The sequence below is a fragment of the Eriocheir sinensis genome, chromosome 1 (genome assembly GCF_024679095.1).
Source record: "Eriocheir sinensis breed Jianghai 21 chromosome 1, ASM2467909v1, whole genome shotgun sequence".
NCBI classification, from domain to species: domain Eukaryota; kingdom Metazoa; phylum Arthropoda; class Malacostraca; order Decapoda; family Varunidae; genus Eriocheir; species Eriocheir sinensis.
The window spans coordinates 37543223-37563865 of NC_066509.1; the positions used below are offsets into that span (position 1 = coordinate 37543223).

Below are 20643 nucleotides of genomic sequence, written 5' to 3' on the forward strand. Positions count from 1 at the left end.
TGTCCAGCGCAATAGCAAAAGTTTCACCGAAACGGCTAAGAGAGGATGACCAAGAGTCAGTTAAGAAGGCTAGGAGATCACCAGTAGAACGCCCCTTGCGGAACCCATACTGACGATCAGATAGAAGGTCAGAAGTGGAAAGGTGCTTTTGAATCTTACGGTTAAGGATTGATTCAAAAGCTTTAGATGGACAAGAAAGTAAAGCAATAGGACGGTAGTTTGAGGGATTGAAGCGGTCACCCTTCTTAGGTACAGGCTGTGTGAAGGCATACTTCCAGCAAGAAGGAAAGGTAGATGTTGACAGGCAGAGGCGAAAGAGTTTGACCAGGCAGGGTGACAGCACGGAGGCACAGTTTTTAAGGACAATAGGAGGCACTCCATCAGGTCCATAAGCCTTCTGAGGATTGAGGCCAGAGAGGGCATAGAAAACATCATTTTGAAGAATCTTTATAACAGGCATAAAGGAGTCAGAGGGGGGATGAGTAGGAGGAATATGCCCAGAATCGTCCAGAGTGGAGTTTTTAGAAAAAGTTTGAGAGAAGAGTTCAGCCTTAGAGATAGATGAGACGGCAGTGTTGCCGTCAGGACTGAGGAGTGGAAGGAAAGATGAAGAAGTGAAGTTGGAGGAGATGTTTTTGGCTAGATGCCAGAAGTCACGGGAAGAGTTAGAGAAAGCAAGGTTTTGACATTTTCTATTAATGAAAGAATTTTTGGTTAGTCGGAGAATAGATTTGGCACGATTTCGGGCAGAAATGTAAAGTTCATAATTAGCATTAGTTTGAAGGCTCTGGTACCTTTTGTGAGCTACCTCTCTATCATTGACAGCACGAGAACAAGCGTGATTAAACCAAGGCTTTTTTGCGTGATAGAGAAAGAACGAGGAATGTATGCCTCCATTCCAGAGACAATCACCTCTGTGATGCGCTGAGCACACACAGAGGGGTCTCTATCCTGGAAGCAATAATCATTCCACGGGAAATCGGAAAAGTACATCCTCAGGTCGTCCCACCGAGCTGAAGCAAAATGCCAGAAGCATCGCCTCTTCGGTGGGTCCAGAGGGTGTACAGGAGCGATAGGACAGGATGCAGAAATAAGATTGTGATCGGAGGAGCCCAACGGAGAGAACAGTTTGACAGAATAAGCAGAAGGGTTTGAGGTAAGGAAGAGGTCTAGAATGTTGGGCCGATCTCCAAGACGGTCAGGAATACGTGTAGGGTGCTGGACCAACTGCTCTAGGTCGTTGAGGATAGCAAAGTTGTAGGCCTGTTCACCAGGATGGTCAGTGAAAGAGGATGAAAGCCAAAGCTGTTGGTGAAAATTGAAATCTCCTAGGATGGAGATTTCAGTGAAGGGAGAGTGGGTCAAGATGTGCTCCACTTTAAAATTCAAATAGTCAAAGAATTTTACATAGTTGGTAGAGTTAGGTGAGAGATAAACAGCACAGATGTATTTAGTAATAGAATGACAATGAAGTCTTAGCCAGATGGTGGAAAATTCAGAAGAGTCAAGGTTGTGGGCACGAGAGCAAGTGATGTCGTTGCGCACGTAGGCGCAACATCCAGCTTTGGATTGAAATTTAGGATAGAGATAGTAGGAGGGAACAGAGTAGAGATTGCTGTCAGTAGCCTCAGAAACCTGTGTTTCGGTAAGGAAGAGAAGGTGAGGTTTAGAGGAGGAGAGATGATGTTACACAGAATGAAAATTAGAGCGAAGACCGTGAATGTTGCAGAAATTGAGAAGAAAGAGGTTCGAGGAGTTATCAAGACACCTCTCGGGTCGGCAGCCAGAAGGGGAGTCCTCCCTGGGGGAATTTGTGGTCCCCCCCCCAGGCGGGGACTCCGAGGCTTGGTGTATGTGCGCCATTTTGAAATTTTAATTTTGGGAAAAGGTGTAGGAATATGTTGTGTGAATGTAGTGTGGTGTGGATAAAGAGAGGATCTGTCTTTAGAGAGCATGCTGAACTACTCTCCGGTGTTGGTGAGACAATAGGGAAACGGTTAGTGAGGACATGGGAAGGGTCTTTGGAGGGCTTCAGCTCCCTTCTCACCTCCCATATATACCTCACCGGGAGTGGCTTGCGCCCGTTCGGTAGGTGTCTTCCTACCTACTCCAGCCATATATATATATATATATATATATATATATATATATTATATATATATATATATATATATATATATATATATATATATATATATATATATATATATATATATATATATATATATATATATATTTTGCAGTGATTGAAAGTGAACATTTTGACAATAGAAAAGCACCGACTTTTTTTTCAAAAGTTCAATGAGTCAGTTAAGTAGATTATCACAATACAAGTAATGATTACTTAAATATCTTCCTGTACAGTCTGTGTGTTCCCGTGGTTGTGTATATACGTAGAGATCTTTTTGATTAATACTTGGAAATTAACACGTTTTCATTACAAGCTGCTCGTAAAGACTAAATGACATTTTCACAAATTACAATAAGAAATTCTCTCAAATCCTTTTATCAGTGTGATAAGTAGTTATGGCGGGTAGTTTGATATTAAGCGCAATGATGATAATAGCACCGAAGTAATGATGATGATAATGATAACAGTAATTTATAATGTTCAACAAAAGTTATCTTAGCTGTTCACAATATTTGTGGATATCCTCAATATCTGTCACACATCTTAATCACCACTGGTAATTTGAAAAAAATAAAAATAAAATATATATATATATATATATATATATATATATATATATATATATATATATATATATATATATATATATATATATATATATATATATATATATATATATATATATATATATATATATATTAATTAGTCTTCCTGTAAATATTTAAAAATCATTTACTTCATGTCTTCAGGAAGTGTTTCGCCGCTCATCTAAACATGTAACTTGTGCATGTTGGTCATTTGTGTTAAGGTTTATCAGTAAACATCCTCACCTCCAACACCTTGTTGCTTGTGTTCACCTTTGGGGTTGCAATACAAGCCTTCTCATCAATGTTTATCAGTAAACATCCTCACATCTAACATGTTTTTGCTTGTGATTATTTCTGGGAGTCGTAATACATGTATTTTAATCTTTGTTAAAGAAGGATCAGTGGTGGACTAAGAGCTGGAAGGTTTGCCATGTATATCTTCCTCTCTTAAACTCTGGCAGCATAACAGCTATTCATTCAACAGGGTCTAAACTAATAACATATCACTGCTTTCAGCGAGATACAAAGAGGATTAGCATTCACAAATCCAAACTGATTTGATTTGATCATTATCAGATAAAGTAAGCATATGTACAATTTTACGAGGATAAAATTCGAAAGCATATAATCTACAAACCCATAATACACTACTTCCCTTATCCAAGGAGCGCTATCCTCGGGCACTACTACTACTACTCCGGTACCTGCAGCTATAAAGTCGGTGCAATATATGTTTACCCGTCTGTTTGTGCTTCAAATGCCCAATGAAATACAGACTCATTGTGAAGGGAAGCCCATGTAAGTGGCTCTATTTATGTTAACTATTTGTACCTCTCACTGGCATGTATCCTGGGGCGATTCATTGATGCCGAAAACATAATAACAACCGTGAGCCATCCTGCTGTATGTAGTTTTAATATCTGACTGAGGTGGAGGCGGTAAATCACCAGGGGCAGTAATTACCCCCTTAGCTCCCGCATGGCGATGGGGCTGCCGCGCAATCAACTCTCGATATGAATTAGGTAGCTGCAACACAACCACCTCCCCGCCTCAACAGCCGACCACGCTGAACCACCTAAACCCCTCGGTATTATGCAAATATACATGATTTAAAAGATATTTGTAGATTTATTCCATAGCAATGTTCTTCTTTATCTTAGATTTATTTTGGCTTGTATTATCTTCGAAGGAGTTTCATGACCCTATCCCCGTGTCAAGAACTTAGCTTCTGCTGTAGGCAACGAGCTAAGGCCCTATGTTGTTAATGCCCGTGTTGAGTATGGGACAACCTTCTCTTTCATAAAGCGTGGAGCGCTACGGTTTGAAATGTACATCAGGCTACTTCACGTAAGAGTTCCATCCGAAACTAGTTCAGCATGATTTGCGGAAAGAGTATTCAGCTCTCAGCATGTATGGTATAACTGATAACATTGTTTTGCCAGACCTGCAATATACCCTTCAAGTTTTTAGGGAGACTGATAAGTCTCCCTATAGTATATGTAACAACCGTAGACACTTGTATCCTCCCTAGAATAATGGGAAGGCAGTGGCCGGGTGCTCACCTTAGTAACGAACCTTGGAAGACATTTGAGCTTAATATTCGAACGATTTCGAATCTTGTAAGACTCTCGGGGCTCAGAAGTTGGATCAGTTACCATTCGACGCTGAGAGGGTGCGGTGTGGAGACAAGAGGAAAAGCGGCGGTACAATAGTATGTGTCCAGATGGTGTGTACGCGGCCAGGCACCGGGAGAACATCACCTAATGGAAGTGTTCACAGAAAGGGAGTTAAGGTAAGAATATATTAAAATAGTTTATTATGCAGTAACAGACGTGTGGGGTTAGGGGTAATGACGTGTTTAATAACGCTATTTTATTTCATGTTTTGGTACTCCTGTGTAAAGGCGGACACACACTATACGATGCGGCCTGTCCAGCGGCCGAAAAGTGGGCGGGGCTGGAGGCCTGAAGGCAGTGTGTACGGGTGTAATTTGTGCGGCGCGGCCTCACATCATGGCCGGAAGGCCTTCTGTTTATGTTTGTAATTCCGTCCGACGCGGCCCGCGGCCTCACAGTGTGTATGACGTTGCGGCGCGGCCTTGAGGCGGGAATTATCTCAGAGCGACGCTGACAGCCGTGGTGTACACATTATCTACGCTCCACGATGTCTGATGTCTGGATAAATGAAGACTTTTGGATCTGTTTTATTGATCTGTACAAGGGCCATCCATGTTTGTGGACATAAAACATAAATTGCGTTGTTGTCGCTGCGGCGGTTGGGCTCAGAGTGACGGCCGCCGCCCGGCATTCCGTGAGGCCGCCTCATAGTGTGTATGCTTCATCCGGCCGACGAGGCTCCGCCCACTTTCGGCCGCCGGACAGCCGCATCGCATAGTGTGTGTCCGCCTTTATAAAGCTCATAAGGAGTTGATCTGTCTGATTATTGCGTATGACCGTTAAGACTCGTCTTGAGACGTCGTCTTGCAGCATGTCGCAGACATGTTGACAACTATAGTTGGCCGAATGTCCCAGACAGTCGGCAGTCATGCTAGCCGACACCAAGACGCCAAAAAAATATCCTCCCATTCTTGGAGCGTGGGAGCCGATTTGTCAAATGCAAAAGTCGCTGGGTTGTCGTGGCCCAGAGTCGGCAGTGTGAACGGGGCCTGAGCTCCTACCTTTGCTGTCTGACTGAGTTGGTCGGTTGACGTCTGCCGATTACGTCGGTCTGTCGGCTCTTCATGGGCCGTCACCCGAGAAAGGCTCATGACCTCTCCTCTCTCCTCTCAAAATATGGATGAATGGATGGACTCATTTATTTCTCACTCTACCTTAGGTACCCTTGTCATCATCCGTTTTCTTTACTGAAGGTTCTCGCGGCCCCACCGGCGGGGAGGGGGAGACTATGACCACTAAGCACCTCAAGACCCTTACCATCTAACAATATTCAGTGGCATAACAGTCAGTCAGTAAGAGCATACACCGGGGTTGGAGGTTGACAGAAGTAAAGTCGAGAAGAGGAAGAACACGAGGACGCCCCGAGGATGTGTGAGGGTTTATTATACCGAAGCACTAGTTAGGAAGTAGTGTTATACCGAAGCAGTTTGAAAGTTAGTACAAGAGATTGACTTTAAGCAGAGGCACGCCAGTCCTCGTCGACAGACCGACTCGGTCGGCTAGATTTCGATCGCCGATAGAGTCGGTCTGTCGGCATCCTGCTACGGGCCGCCAATAGGCTTAGCCTGTGCTCCCCGCGCAGGGAGGAGCATTTTGCACTCTTAGCGGGCTGTCTCAGGACAAGGGCCCGTTTCCTTTGTGATAATAGTGGATAAATATTTAAAAGAAAAAAATGACTAAGCATGTGTAGGACATTCTCGTCTCTTGGGGATAAAGCCGCATAGAGTACTTTTACACGAAAATGGTGGTCTCTGGATCGGAATCTGTTCACACAGTAATTTGGTTGGTTAAAGTCTAGAAACTATCAATCAATCAGTTTTGTTATCTTCTTTATCTCGGTGAAAACTTTGTAGGTTACAGGGAAAGTAATAATTGGTCGGCGGTTTTAAGTCGTCACATTTTTTGTGTGAATTTATGTAATGGTGACATTTTTTTTCCATATTCGAGAAACTCTTACTCTGCAAGCTAGTTTATTAAGTATGGAATTGTCTTCATCCTTGATTAGGTTTATAGGTAGCTCATGTATGCTTCACCTCTGCTCTGCTCATTCCTTTCAAAACTTTTTTTACGTCCAAGTTCGTGAATCATTCTCCTCACTGCCAATGCTCCTGCCCATCTTAATTTGATCATGGCACGATGGGGTGTAGAATTTCCTCAAAGTTAAGGTTTGCTATATGTTTCATCTAGTACATTAGTTCAGGTGACATAATGCTCTGCTGTCTTCACAAGAATGCCATGTGATCGCCACAAAGGAGGATAAGACAGCCTAATAGTGTTCTTTATCAATTCATTGTTTTTAAAAATCTGCCACATCAATATATTGTGATAGAAATAGGGTAAGTTTTTGACTGAAGAAATAAACCCAAAAAGTCAAAAGTAGCAGCAACATTTGGCTGATAAGTGGGAGATAACAATACAGATACACTGGGCCTGATAGAAATATTCCAGTATGTATTAAACTAAATCAAACCAGTCTAACTTATCATAATCAGCATGAGCATTAACCACTGCATTATCATCACAGTAGTTTTTTTTTTTTTTAAGTCAGCACATTAATTGTGGTCGAGTGCTCCATGAGAGGTAAGTTTTATTTTGTTTGTTTGGTATAAGAGGTATACTGGAACCTTTGGTTAATCATTATTTATCTAGGAGCTAATCAACACAAAAGAACTTAGATGTATAGGTGTGTCAACTAGCATGTTACCTGTTGCTATTTACATTTTTCAGATTTATCATAAACATAAGCTGCTTTTATTTATAACAAAAGAAAAGTGCATGATGCAATCCAGGCCTACATATGCCGCTGTGGTATGGTCATCATACAGAGAGAAGTATATAAAAATAATAGAGGATTCAAATACTGAAGTCAGATTGATGCCTTGTCTAGCACAATAATTATATAGTGCATGAGGAGAGGTTGGTGAAATTTAACATTGGTCAGCAGATTAGAAATAAGAACAGACCAATATGCTAGTGTGTTGCATGGCAAGCTTGATGGGTTGTATGATTTGGCTGGGATGTGGCAGATGGACCTCAATGCCAGGAAGTGTAGTATGAAGCTCAATGTCAGGAAGAGTATGCGAGTGTAGAAAGAAATAACCCCCTACAAAAATACTCTGACACTACCCTTAGCAAGTCTACTTGTGAGAGAGACATAAATTTTGTGAGCTCTGTGAGTTTTGTGAGTCCAACGAACCACTGCAATTATTCAAAAAATTGCTCATATATAATCACATCACATCTATCAGCCTGCCCTGAAGTCTGCTCTTCTGAACTCAATCATGGTAGAGGCTGTGCTGTCCTCACTCCTGCCAGTATACTGCCCGTGCCTGCCTCGATCCTCCCAGCCTTCCTTCTTCCAAGGTATTCTAAAATGTTCAGCTTGTTGTATACATTGTGAAAATCAGTCTGGAATTTTGATGATACAGAGATGACACAAGTGAACAAAGTCTACAAAATATATTGATTCATGGTACTTTCTACAGTGAAACTCAAAAATATGCAAAACCTCAATTTAATGGCAGCTGTCTCTAGATTTGAATTTTGATATAGTTATCTAACAATACAAATCATGATTAATATGCAGTAAAAACAGCTGGAAATGTTTATAGGTCTTCAAAATTGTACTAAGTAATAACTCAGGCAGCCTCTGGAGAAATATTATAAGCATCTAGTTTCAAAAGATACAAATTATTTTAAGTTACAGCTTATTGAATGTATTGTGCAGTGACATAACAAACCTATAGTACACAGCTGTCCTGATAACTCACTTTTTTTTTCCAAATTTTGCAACATCCATGATCTTTGCTTCAGCTTCCATCCTGTAGAACATCATCTCTCCTCTTTTACCTCCTCTTCCTTTACCTCTTCTTCTTAACTGAAACACGGGTCTCTGGGGCTACTGACAGTAATCGTCAATAGTGATGGTAGGCTTTCTTGGGGGGTTTCTTGGACAACTCCAGTCCATTAGTGGCTGCCGTGATGTATGTCTCTCGCTATCTTCATCCCAGCTTTCAATCCAAGCTGGATGCTGCATCTATGTATGCCAAGATGGCACTTCCTCTAGTGCCCATGACCTTGATCCTACAGAATTTTCCACCATTTGTCTAAGACTTCTGTCATACTCCATATGAGGACAGAAAAGACCCTTGTATGTGGACAGCATGTGTGAGGGGGAATAGAACTGGTGAAAACGATACAAATGCATAACCTCGAAGAATCTGATTTAGCAAGAGAGGAAATAAGTTTTCAGTTAATGTTTTGAGTTAAGGATAGACAGAGAATATTTAGTGTAGAGGAAAGGGACCGCTGAGTGTGGTCGAAGACTAGGGAATAGACGATGGAATTTGTTCAGTTGATAGGCGGATAAATTGAATTTTCCTCAGAGAGGGAAATAAAATAGTCGTACAGAATACAGGTGCTGAGAGGTTTAGGGGAAGACAGTGGCAGGATTACCATAGCAAAGATAGATTAGCTTGAAAGGAAACACGATATAAAAACAGAGGGATAGAATTCCGAACATCTGTTCCCTATTCTATGACAACACTCAGCTGTCCACTTAAACAATAAACATATTTGGTCTATCCTCAACTCATAATTTCATCTCACCTCTTCCTAAATCAGCTTCTTTGAAGTTGTGTGTTCTGTATTAGTCTTTCAGTTTTTTACCCCTCACAAATGATATCCAGGGGCCTTGTCTGTCCTCGTATGGAGAGCGCATTTCATATAGGAGGGGCTTCACTCACATAGCTGTTTTGGACTCGATGGAGTCAAACCTAAACTCTCTTCTTCTATAGCAAACTCTGCTGCAATGTTGCCCTCTGTCTTCTACAGACATTTTCATGATGATTGCCCTTCTAAGCTTGCTAACTACATGCCTCCACCTCTACTGTGGTCCCTTTTTACATAACGTTCTACTCGTCTCTATACTATCCTAATTCCTTATGCAGGTTAACTCCAGAGCAGCCCTCCTTCATCTATTTCCTCCTGCCTATCTAGACACTTCTCCATTTGAGATCAACCACTCTCTTCTGGCCTCTCATTTTTTACTCATGTTGGAACAGAGAGGCAGTGGCTGAATGGTTAGTGTGCAGGTCCTGCGTTCACCAAGTTCTGGACAATGCGGGTTCAAATCTTCTGCTACCACCTGGGATTTTTCAGTCATTGCCAAGTGACATAAGGCTACCCACGTGCTGTCCTGAAGATCACCTATCTACCCCAACTCTAGAGGAACTGTCCAAGTGAATCAAGAATGAGCTCCGGCGGGCAGCATGAGCCAAGAAGAAATGGTGCTGCTATAAACACTTCCCTGCGCCATGACGGGCTTGGGTCAACCACCAGGCCCCTGAAGAAAGCCTACCAGCGCTATAGGTCAGAGTGTAAAGAAAAAAAAACTTGGCTCGGAGTTTGTCAGCTCTTTTGGGGAACAGTGCCAGATGTTTGACTGGCAACTGGATTGTCCTTACACTGTGAACTACACATCTCTATCCAGATTGGTACAGGTGCTTATTGGAGGGTTGCAACACCTGGCCACACCTGAAAGAAAGTAACACCAATATTAGAATAGCCCTCCACCCTCGACATGCTGCAATGTCATTAAAAACTTTAATTTGATTGTTACAAAGGTTTTACTAATGCATTTGTTATTCATTAATATACTGATGGGATAATTAATCTTGTTTTATTTTATAATTGTTCCAGTTCTTCTCCAGAGCCACTGACCTTTTTTTTTGTTAATCTTAGACCTACTTATATATTCCTTACCAATTTTTGTCACATAAGTAGCAACACTCCACTATCCCTATGCTCAGGGAAATGGCTTATTAAATCAATTTGTATAATCAGAATTTCTAATTAATGTGACTGGAGGAAATATAAGAAAAGCAAATGGCAAACTGACTAAAGTTCCTGGAAATATACCTATGATCAGTGGCAGTAAACAAATGAAACAGAAAACCTGATGGAGTACAAAGATTAGGAAGAAAACTACGTAGATGACAGAGCTGGGATAACTGAGCTTAAAATTGTCTGATATCTGATCTAAATCTAGCATGGACAAGCTGGAAGAACAGCAGAAACATGAACACAACCAGTAGACTGGGCATTGGCAGATACCAGTTGTTTGCTCTTGTGAATGTCACGAATAATATGGAAGAGGTAGTTACGTACGTAAAGAATTTACCTACATGGAATTGTACAACAGTCAGGGTGGCCAAGAGGAAGGTGGCGAGTATGTTTTGCTGTATTTGGAAAGTCCCAGTGTAACTGTAGATAAGTAAATAAAGAAAACGAAATGTGTAGGAGTAAATCATGATGAGAAGCCTTTGAAAAGACCTTATAATTAGTTCACAAATTCCTATACTTGAGTTTAATAAAGTAGCTCAAGTATATACAAAATGCTTTCAGAATCAGAATTCCCAAAGCCTGAATAAATGTTGGTGGGCAGGAACACATTCACATAAAGGCTGTGTACCATGCGGGTTACCCAAAGTCTACTTCCCACGGTCTCCTGAATGTGTGTGCCTGTGTTAAAAACTCAGCCCACCTAGCTGTTCATCCTCCCTTTCAGGATGCTTGATAAATGGAAACCTGGGGAAGGTAAACTCTGGTTTTCATCATATTCATTCTCTAACCAATCATCAGGTTCTGTGTTGTTCCTCCACAACTACTGTTGCTATAGTCTTACTGAATTATTTTGAAGAAAAAAAATATATATCAAGGAGATTACACAGTTTGAAAGTATTCAGGTCTGAAGATAAATATGAAGAAAACTAATGACCCTCCTTCAAAGCCTGTATGCCGTCAGTATTACTAGGAATACAGTCTCCAGGAGTGACATGCAGCAATACTTGTATTTATAATAGTTTCACTAACAAAAATATACTTAAAAGGCCCTTGTTTGGGAACTATGACAAACTGCAACATATTGTTTTTGTTTCACTAACAAAAATACACTCAAAAGGCCCTTGTTTGGGAACTATGACAAACTGCAACATATTGTTTTTAAGTTACCATTTGCAAAGGTTAAGGAGTCAAATATTATTAGTTATTGCCCTCTGACTGGTCCGTCTAATACTTAATGGCCCATATAATTATAAATGATCAGACGGGATGGCCCAGGCTAGGCACATCTGTGGTGTTGTGAACAATTATTAAGGTTGCGTCACCACACTAATAAATTTGATAACATTGTCGTGTTCAAAATTCGAGCCAGTTAACTTACGGTGCAACTGTGCCAAATTTGACCTGTCCAGCCCACTCCTGAGTCCTGACCCCCGGATTGCCACTCAAGTGTCGGTCCCTGGCAACAAGTACCTAACCATCTCGTTACTATCCTCTGGGAATAAACATGCATTGTACGGGATAGAAGGCCAGCAGTGCATGTCTATGTGTCATATGACAAGACCCAAACAAGTAAACAGCAATCACGATGCTAACTTTGGTCCGTGTCGCAGTAAAGATTCCACTGTTCCAAAATGTCCCTGCCTAGACACACGACCCAGCTGGCCTATTCATACGAACGAAATGCAGCCCATGATCAGGATCACTGATAACCCAGGGCAATGACTAGTTAACTATCTCCCTCCCCCGATGCACCTTCATAATGGCTGCTCAGCATTTCATGCAAATGAAGATAATGAACAATAAGCAAAATATATACTAGGGTAAAATTCTTTGTGTAATTAGATTTATATATTAATATTTTCACCTGGTTAGGTCTACCTCTTTATCAGTCTACCTACCTATAGAAAATCCACTTCCATACGTTTGTGTGTGTGTGTGTGTGTGTGTGTGTGTGTGTGTTAAGCAGTGACAATCACTAACCTGCAGCAACTGCTGGATCATTCAGTCCAGCCTGGCTGTCGTTCAGTCATCCCGGGGAGTGTCTGTTCAGCCGCTCGTCTGCTGGGGGTATATAAAAAAGTATATACCTGTGTGATATACCTATGTGGAGAAAAGGAATAGCCTATATGCTAGACAATCCTTCCAGGCTGTGTTATTGTATAAAAAACATTTATTCTAGAAAGGTTTTATTTTATGGTGTTTTTCACACACCATTTATAAATGAAAAGCATATTCAGGAAATAAAATATACTGACAAGGAAAGGGTAACAGCGTGGCAACAAATCGACTCACTGGGGCCTCGCCCGCTGCACCACGACATCTGAACCAAGGAGGCTTGCCTACCCTTGATATAAACCGTTCACTGACGCACCGCTGAGCTACAGTCACCAGTCTCACACACACACACACACACACACACACACATCGATGTACGGGACACGACGGTCTGTTAGTGTTCTGGGAATGTCTTAAACTCACCCATATGTCTGCATCCCTAATTAATTAAGTCGCGTTGTGGTGTTTTTTGCTTTATTTTTGAGCACATATCGGCAGCAAAATGATGGAAGAGGTGCCACTCACCCATGCGGTCAGCAAATTATGATGGGCCGGGAGGGAGGACTACAGTTTAACGCAAAGCCAGGCACATTACCTCGCCAGTGCATCTGCAAGACTGTGGTCTGTTAACTGCAAGGATACTACATAGTCCCCATGCTTGGATATAGAGCCTTCTAGAATTCTTGATTACCAGACATCTAGCAACTACCCACGAACCGAAGCTTCAACCACCGGTTCAGTTTCCCGTTCGCCGCAAGGCATCTCGCGTAGTGACTTGTCTGGGTGTTGTTATTAGGCTCTCAGTCGCCTGGAGAGGTGCCACAACACAGCAAATGATCGTACTGGATCTCTCAGTGTGTGTTCAGAAGAGGACACAAAGGCTACTTGAACATGGAAATTAGGCCTCTGCGAGGTTCCTTCCTTATCGCCCTTGTACCAGTGTGTGTGTAGGGGGGGGGGGGGTAAGGACTGAATGGAGGATGTTGCCGTCTGACGATCATTAGAATGTTAATCTATTAACATTGTGCCAAGAAAGAGATTGACAAATTTCCTAATATACAAAGTTCAAATATTAAAGTCGAGCTACAGTGAACGGATAAGATATTTTCGAGAATAAGGCTTGTCAGCGTGAAGCGTGATGTTTTCTTATTAACATATAGACTACTACTACTGGATTCATTCATATTATTTAACGGTTAATAACACCATCCGGCGTGCCTCCTGCCGCTGATTTACTGATTGAATAGTCAACATTCATTACTGTTGGCTTGTTAGGTATTTGGTTGGAACAGTTGCCATGACAACATAACGTCATATATAGACTGTGTGTGTGTGTGTGTGTGTGTGTGTGTGTGTGTGTGTGCCACGCACGCCAAACAAGCCTGATTGAGAATGACACGTGTAGAAAAGCTTAAAAATTCGGACACTTGAATCTTAGTCATGCGTTCTTTTTCAATCTGTGCTAACATTGTCAAATCTTATCAAAAACATCTAAATACAAATATAATTATTCAAACATATTAGCGTCCACCTGAATTCGATTAGCATTGAATATTCTATCAACAAAGATCAAGTGCTGCGTGACTGTCACGGTGACTGCACAGGATGCTTCATAATGAAAAAACCTGCTCGGGACTCACCTGCTGGAAGCTGAAGGGCATGACGCGGGTGTCGGAGGAGCCGCCGCCCCGCCTGGAGCCGCGGTGCCGCCTCGCCGCTCGTCTCGTCGGGAATGCAGATTTACTTCCTCGTGAAGCGGTGCTCCAGGCCTGGGTCGAGCACCGATTCGAAAGTATTAGTTGAACCCATAAAGAAAATTGGCAAGCTGTTTCTATTTTTAACTTTAATGCCCATCTTAGGTCCTCCCCTCCCATACACATACTCGTACATAAAAATGCCCTCCTGTGTGTTCAGACGTTCCCAGAATTATTGAGTAAGCGGCAAGGAGCACCTGATAGCTATGAGTATGAGAGAGAGAGAGAGAGAGAGAGAGAGAGAGAGAGAGAGAGAGAGAGAGAGAGAGAGAGAGAGAGAGAGAGAGAGAGAGAGAGAGAGAGAGAGAGAGAGAGAGAGAGAATTATCCGTAATTGGCAAAATAACATTATCTCAGGGCGCCTCCAAGCACACGCACACACACACACATACACACACACACACAGTCATATCCATGCGCCCTGAGGGAAGGGTGAGGGGGCCCCCATTTTGCTTCTTAATTGTGCGGCGAGTATAGTTACTTATAATTATAGTTAAATGGTTAGTTTAATAGATAGTTCAATAGTTAGTTTGTTAGATCGTTAGATGGTTAATTACTAGAAGTTAGTTAGTTAGGTAGTTAAATCAGTAGACACTAGGAGATTCAAGGGAGTATACGCTACAGCTGAGCCTGGCCGCGGTGCTCATCTCCTCATTGGCTTCTGGGCTTGTGGTATATATATAAACCACAGTTTACTTCTCCAGGTTTCTCCAGGTAAGTACTCATTTGTCGACCAGCCAGAAAAGGAGGGCAAACAGCAGGCTGGGCTGGGCGCCGATTACTTAGGCCGGGATTCGAACCCAGGCCCTCAGATTAGTAGTCAAGCATTTTAACCAGTTCACCACGAAGGCACCGATCATAGCTTTATTTCAAGTTATATTTCTACGAAAAATCTAAGCCCGTATTGTGCTATTGTTGCACATAATTTGAATATTATCCAAAGGGCATTACTGCATAGGAAAGATGTAATTCACGTATATATATATATATATATATATATATATATATATATATATATATATATATATATATATATATATATATATATATATATATATATATATATATATATATTTTTATTTTTTTTTTTTTTTTACGTTGCGGCCTATTGCGCCGGTAGGCTTCTTCCCGGAGGGGCCTGATGGTCGGCCCAAGTCTTCTTCCCGGTGGGGCCTGATGGTCGGCCCAGCCCGTTTTGGCACAGGCGAGTGTTTATAGTGGCGCCATCTTGTATTGGCTCATGCTGCCCCCCGGAACTCGTTCTTGATTCGCTTGGACGGCTTCCTCTAGAGTCCGGGTTGATGGGTGGTCTTCAGGACAGCATGTGGGTAGTTTTAAGCCACTCGGCGGTGACTGAAAAATCCGAGGTGGTAGCGTGGGGATTCGAACCCGCGTCGTCCATCACGCGGTGAATGTGGGCCCACTAGTAGTAGTAGTAGTAGTAGTAGTAGTAGTAGTAGTAGTAGGAGGAGGAGGAGGAGGAAGAAACATGTAAACATGTAAACATGGACGAGCAGGCAGCAGAAAGCCTATTGGCTCATTGCGGGACTGCCTGCTTTCAGTGATTTAATCAATTCATCAGCCATAGGAGTGGCTTACGGGAAGGATTAAAGCACTTCTGGAGGAGGAGGAGGAGGAGGAGGAGGAGGATAATGAAAAGAAGAGGATGAAGAGAAGATGAAGAGGGAGAGGAGGTGAATGGAAGGGGAAGGGGGTGGAGAATACCTTATGCACTGAGACGGACTTGGCCTTCCTGTACTTGTGGAAGAGGTGCTTCCCGATGAAGGTGAAGGGCGGGAGGGTCTTCCAGCAGGTCTTGACGGTGCAGGAGCCCGACACGCCGTGGCACTTGCACTCCGTCCTCATCCCGCTCCGCACCGCCTGGGGGCAAGACCCGGGTTAGTGCTTCACGCCAACATGGGGACACGGCACCCCCTTGGCACCCCTGGAGCTGCACTCCCCCCTTCCCCCACCGCCCCATAGAAAAGGAAGTGTTATCCATTTCGCGATGATTGTAGTAATGAAAAAAAATGATAGCAATAATAATAATAATAATAATAATAATAATAATAATAATAATAATAATAATAATAATAATAATACGTGTTATTATTATTATTATTATTATTATTATTATTATTATTATTATTATTATCATTATCTTTATTAGCAGGTGTTGTTATTGGTGGTGGTGGTGATGGCGGTGATGGTTCTGCTGTCGCTGCTGTCCTTGCTTCTGCTACTCTTGTTATACTGATAGAGCAGCCGTCAGGATGAAAGGCAGCTATACAATCGTTCTATTCATAAGCGGGTGCATACGCTATAGCTGCGCGTGCTGCGGTGCTCATCTCTGTACCTTTGGCCTTTTGAGTCTGTGTTAAGTAAGAACCCAATACCCCGGGACACGGGCCAATGTGATATCCGGGATTGCCACAGTTTACCTTCCCCAGGTTTCCCCAGGTACCAATTTATCGACCAGCCCGGAAGGGAGGATGAACAGCTGGGTGAGCTGCACGCCGACTGCCCGGGCCAGGATTCGAATCCAGGCGCGCTGACCACTGCTCCACGGATGCGCATATTATTCTTAGCAGCAATATTAATATGCTCAAAAGGAAAAGTATTAAGAAAATAGTGCTAGAAGAGAGATAACTAAAGTACCTTTAGTAACAATTATTACACTTCTAACAGCCACATGTGCAAAGGAAAAAATTGGAGAACAGTGGCAGCAGGGACAAGTAGGGCAACAATATGCAAATTTTCTAAGCAAGAACAGTTTCTGGTGAGCATGCACGGAGCCGCCACTGCCTTGTGGAGGCGGCGCCCCGGACACTAACCCTGCGTCCCGCCCGGTTGTTGTGCAGGTTCATGAGGGCGCGGCCGTCCCCCTCCACCTCGCGGGCGTCCAGGAACTTCTTCGCGAACCTGACCCCGAACCTGCAAGCGGCCGGGAGGAGGAAGGAGCAAGGGGCCGATGAGTATGGGGCTGCGTGCGTAACTTGTTGAGTCTGTCTCATTATTGTGAGTGTTGGTATATCAGTATTTGGGTGTCCTGTGTATGAAAGTACGCTGTTTGGTGTACATGCACACGTAAGCTTGCTTCATTCTGAATGCCCCGCGCTTATCATCTTTCATATATGTTGTATTGGGGCATGCATTGACAGTAAGTCTGTGATATATATGTCCAGGAGAATGAAGAGTTCAAACAGGACATTCTTAACATGCACCTCTCACCTAATGTCGGCGCTGCAGCCGCCCCATTTCCACCCGGAAGAACTGTACCGCCCTCGCCTGCGGTCGTCACAGCCACAGGTGGAGATGTTGCCACGAAAGCAGGCGGTCGTGACGCTGTGGGTGACTCCCGCGCTGGTCACCGCATACATGTAGGCGGCCTCGCGGCTCCCTGTGGATACCAGTGAGAGGATTGGTGAGGGAGAACAGGTGAGGGCCTTCAGAGGTGCACCATCGCTCACTGCACTGAACTGTTCGTATTTGTCAATAACTAACCTGACATCCATTAATATTTATGTTTTTTAGAAGCATAGCTGTCATAATTCACAAGAGATTGATACACTAGGAACTTTCCTTTGTTGAGAAAAAAAATGTCAAGGAAGCCTTCAGCCATCCAGGTAACCACACCAAGAAGTCATTGTATATTCTTTTCCGTAGATCAACACAACTGAGTTACGACAAATCAGATCATGTTCGCTGTTACTTATTTATGAATTCCTGAAAAAACTAATGAACATCAAGACAATTATTTGATTCCAAGACATTCTTTGCGTGTAATGCGGCGTTCGGAAGAAGCGGGTGAAGGACTGCTGCCCCAGGCCACCGGTGCGGCAATAACCCAGCAATGCCACATTCAAGGGCGGCCTGTCTGCGTGTGTTTGCCTTTTTCGTCATAATCACCGGGCGGCCCCTCGATGGTGATGTCCCGAGGGCTGATGGCGGGAGCAGCAGCACTGAAGAGTTCTGTGGCGTTATGTTTAACGTCTTGCCTCCACGGGATTATATGCCAAAAATGACCCACAGTTTGCTGCCTGCACTTCATGTCAGGCATGTATGGCGTCGCAGAATCACATAAGCCATGTGAGGTATTCTCGTCACAGATTTCATGCGGATACTTGCTGATGGGCCGTTACAACGCCAGAAAACGGGCACACAGATAAAGAAACCCAACCGGTTCTGGCACCAGCGCTACGAGTGATTTAGATACAAAATTGTAGGGGACGCGTGGCTGGTGGGGCTGAGGCCGGCCATTAAGGGGGTGACTGGGCTTGCTGGGGAGGGGGAGGAGGCGGCCTACAGCATGATTGACGGGCGGCCACTTTTGATGCTCACCCAACTAGCTCCTTCAAGGCATGACATTTATTACTAATAAATTTTACTTTCGGTGCAATGATGGCCACGCTGACCACACACTGGCTCCCTCCCCTCCCCTCAGAGATGGGTGTGGCCAGCGCTGGTGGAAGTCGAGAGTGAACTCAGAAAGACCCAGTATTTATATATTTTGCATCTTACGAAAGCTGTAAAAGTTGTCTGATAATATGAAAACATACATGAACTTTAGCGTTCATAATTAATGTGTTCAGTTAATGTGCATCTGCCACTGAAAGAGGAGCTGCGCCCCCAGCACAAACTACGCCACCGGGCGGATGGCAGGGCGGGTGTTTTCTTGTCCCCGGCCATACAGGCTTCGTGATGCGACAAATGATCTGGTTCAGTCCGGGGCCCCATCCTGCCCTGCTCAACTCACTCCCCTTGGTTTTTGTAAGATAATGTCCGCGGGCAGCGAGCCTCATTGGTGGCTTTTGTGCCAGATTCCCTCCGTTAGAAAAGGATCATCCAGGAGAATGTACCGTAACTGATTGTTAAGACTGGAGGCACAAAAGACTTTCTTCATTGACTGTCCACAACGCTTTCACAACGAGGGGGTGCAGGCCAGTCCCTGAATAGTGAACATGTCACGCAGTAAATCGGTCTGCAGATCATCTTCGAGAGGAGTTTTGAGCAAGTTGAAAGTTACATGAACACGGACACGTAGTTGGTAAACACTCATAACAAACCTGCTCATCTTGTAGGAAGGTTTACGAGAAGAGTGTTGTTCGGTGAAGAAATATGGCAAGCTGACCATGTCCTGGGGGGATCTTACCAGGCTAATGGACCTTTGAATTGGGTTTTAGAGAACAAAAATGACAATCGGTACAAAACGAGGATTACATGCTATTACGTAAACAAATAGAGCTGAGGGCAAAGAAGGAGATAAGTAGGGGGAGCAGGGGCTCAGGCAGGGAGCAGTGAAAGAGACGTGAAAAGGAACGGTGCGCACGTGTTGAGGGGACGAAGCAACCCTTGTGGGGCGCTGTGTGCTCACCCTTGCCCGGCGGCGGGAGAATAATGGGGACACGGTCGCTGAGAGCCTCTGGGAGCGGGGATGGCTTGCTGATATGTCGCAAGGGTTAATCCCATGCTCAAGTGCGGAGAAAGGTTACATATACCTTCCCCTCCACGACAGCTTAATGGTCAGGGATGCAATGCAGTACGTGCAGCTCGGGCTACTTTAAGAGGTTCATCTGGAGTTTTAGAAGCCCAGAAACATGAATGACTATATCGCCTTACTCTTATATTATGATTATTACATATGATCCTGAGCGACAGAAGTACAAGTAACATCCTGACGAGTGAGAACGAGGGTGTTACTGTCACGGTGCTCGCTTCCATCTTTGTGTTAGTAAGTGCCATACAAGCTGCATAATATCAATCAATGTCTGAAATGTGTAGTTTAGAAAAGCATGGATGAAACCTCGCCAGCCATTATTAACTGACCCACAAGAACGATGTGGCCGAACGCGCTGCTGCTGGTAGACGCGAGGGAGCAGTTCCACCGATGATGCTGGAACTGCCGCTGGCACTCTCGCAGGCCCGCCCTCGCACCTTCACTGATGGCCACCATGGCGTCAGGCGCCCGCGTACAGATGCGGCTCTGGCGGGGCGTGAGGCCGGGCACCCGCGAGCACAGCAGGTGGGCGCCCAGGACCCCCGCTGACGACACCGTCCTGGGGGAAAGGAAAGATGGGGTGAGGGGGAGGCAGATTAAGTATACGTTAGTGTTGGGACGACCTGCAATGCATCATGATGTGAAGCGCCACCACACACGAACTTACGCCACACGACTCTACGCACTATGTCATTGTCCGAACCTTTTCAAACCATGTGTGGGCTACCATGTACTTCCCCAGACCAGCCTTGCGTCCCGATACACCCATGACAAAAACGAGTATGCAGACACTGACATTACTCGTCATCGTCTGGCGCATTGCTACCATCATCCCAACCTCCACATTGCCTGTTTCGGAATATCGACGTCGAGCACGTAGCAACTCACCATTACGGCGAAGATTGAGGGATACATCATACACGCACGCTGCATAACTAAGTCGGTTTCATTCTTTAGCCTGTTCAAAAGTAAGGGATGGACTACACTGCATACTATTTGTGCTGCTTCTCGAGAAAAATAGTAAACACTATTGTTTTCTTTAAAAAAATATCTCAGCTTTAAAGGACTACAAAGCTACGTGTGCCAGTCTTTCCTCTCCA

At 43.9% G+C, this 20643-nt stretch overlaps 1 protein-coding gene across 7 annotated transcripts in view; it reads right to left on the minus strand.

The window, feature by feature from the left end:
• LOC126996508 (protein Wnt-2-like) overlaps window positions 1-20407 on the minus strand; it is a 22198-nt gene extending 1791 nt beyond the window's left edge. Inside the window, exons 1-8 of one of the 7 annotated variants that reach the window (XR_007751232.1) lie at window positions 19873-20403; window positions 17278-17446; window positions 16881-16980; window positions 15772-15927; window positions 13934-14062; window positions 12219-12296; window positions 10580-10658; window positions 8776-9929 (exon numbers count right to left, since the gene is read on the minus strand). Coding sequence is in view for 1 of the 7 variants with exons in the window: in XM_050857041.1 (XP_050712998.1) it covers window positions 9900-9929; window positions 13934-14062; window positions 15772-15927; window positions 16881-16980; window positions 17278-17446; window positions 19873-19999 (711 nt within the window). In the remaining 6 variants the exon portion in view is untranslated. Of the gene's footprint in view, window positions 1-8775; window positions 9930-10579; window positions 10659-12218; window positions 12300-13933; window positions 14063-15771; window positions 15928-16880; window positions 16981-17277; window positions 17447-19872 lie in introns of those variants that run through there. The other 6 variants (XR_007751225.1, XR_007751229.1, XR_007751223.1 and 3 more) reach the window with 6 other exon arrangements.
• Window positions 20408-20643: the final 236 nt, after the last annotated feature.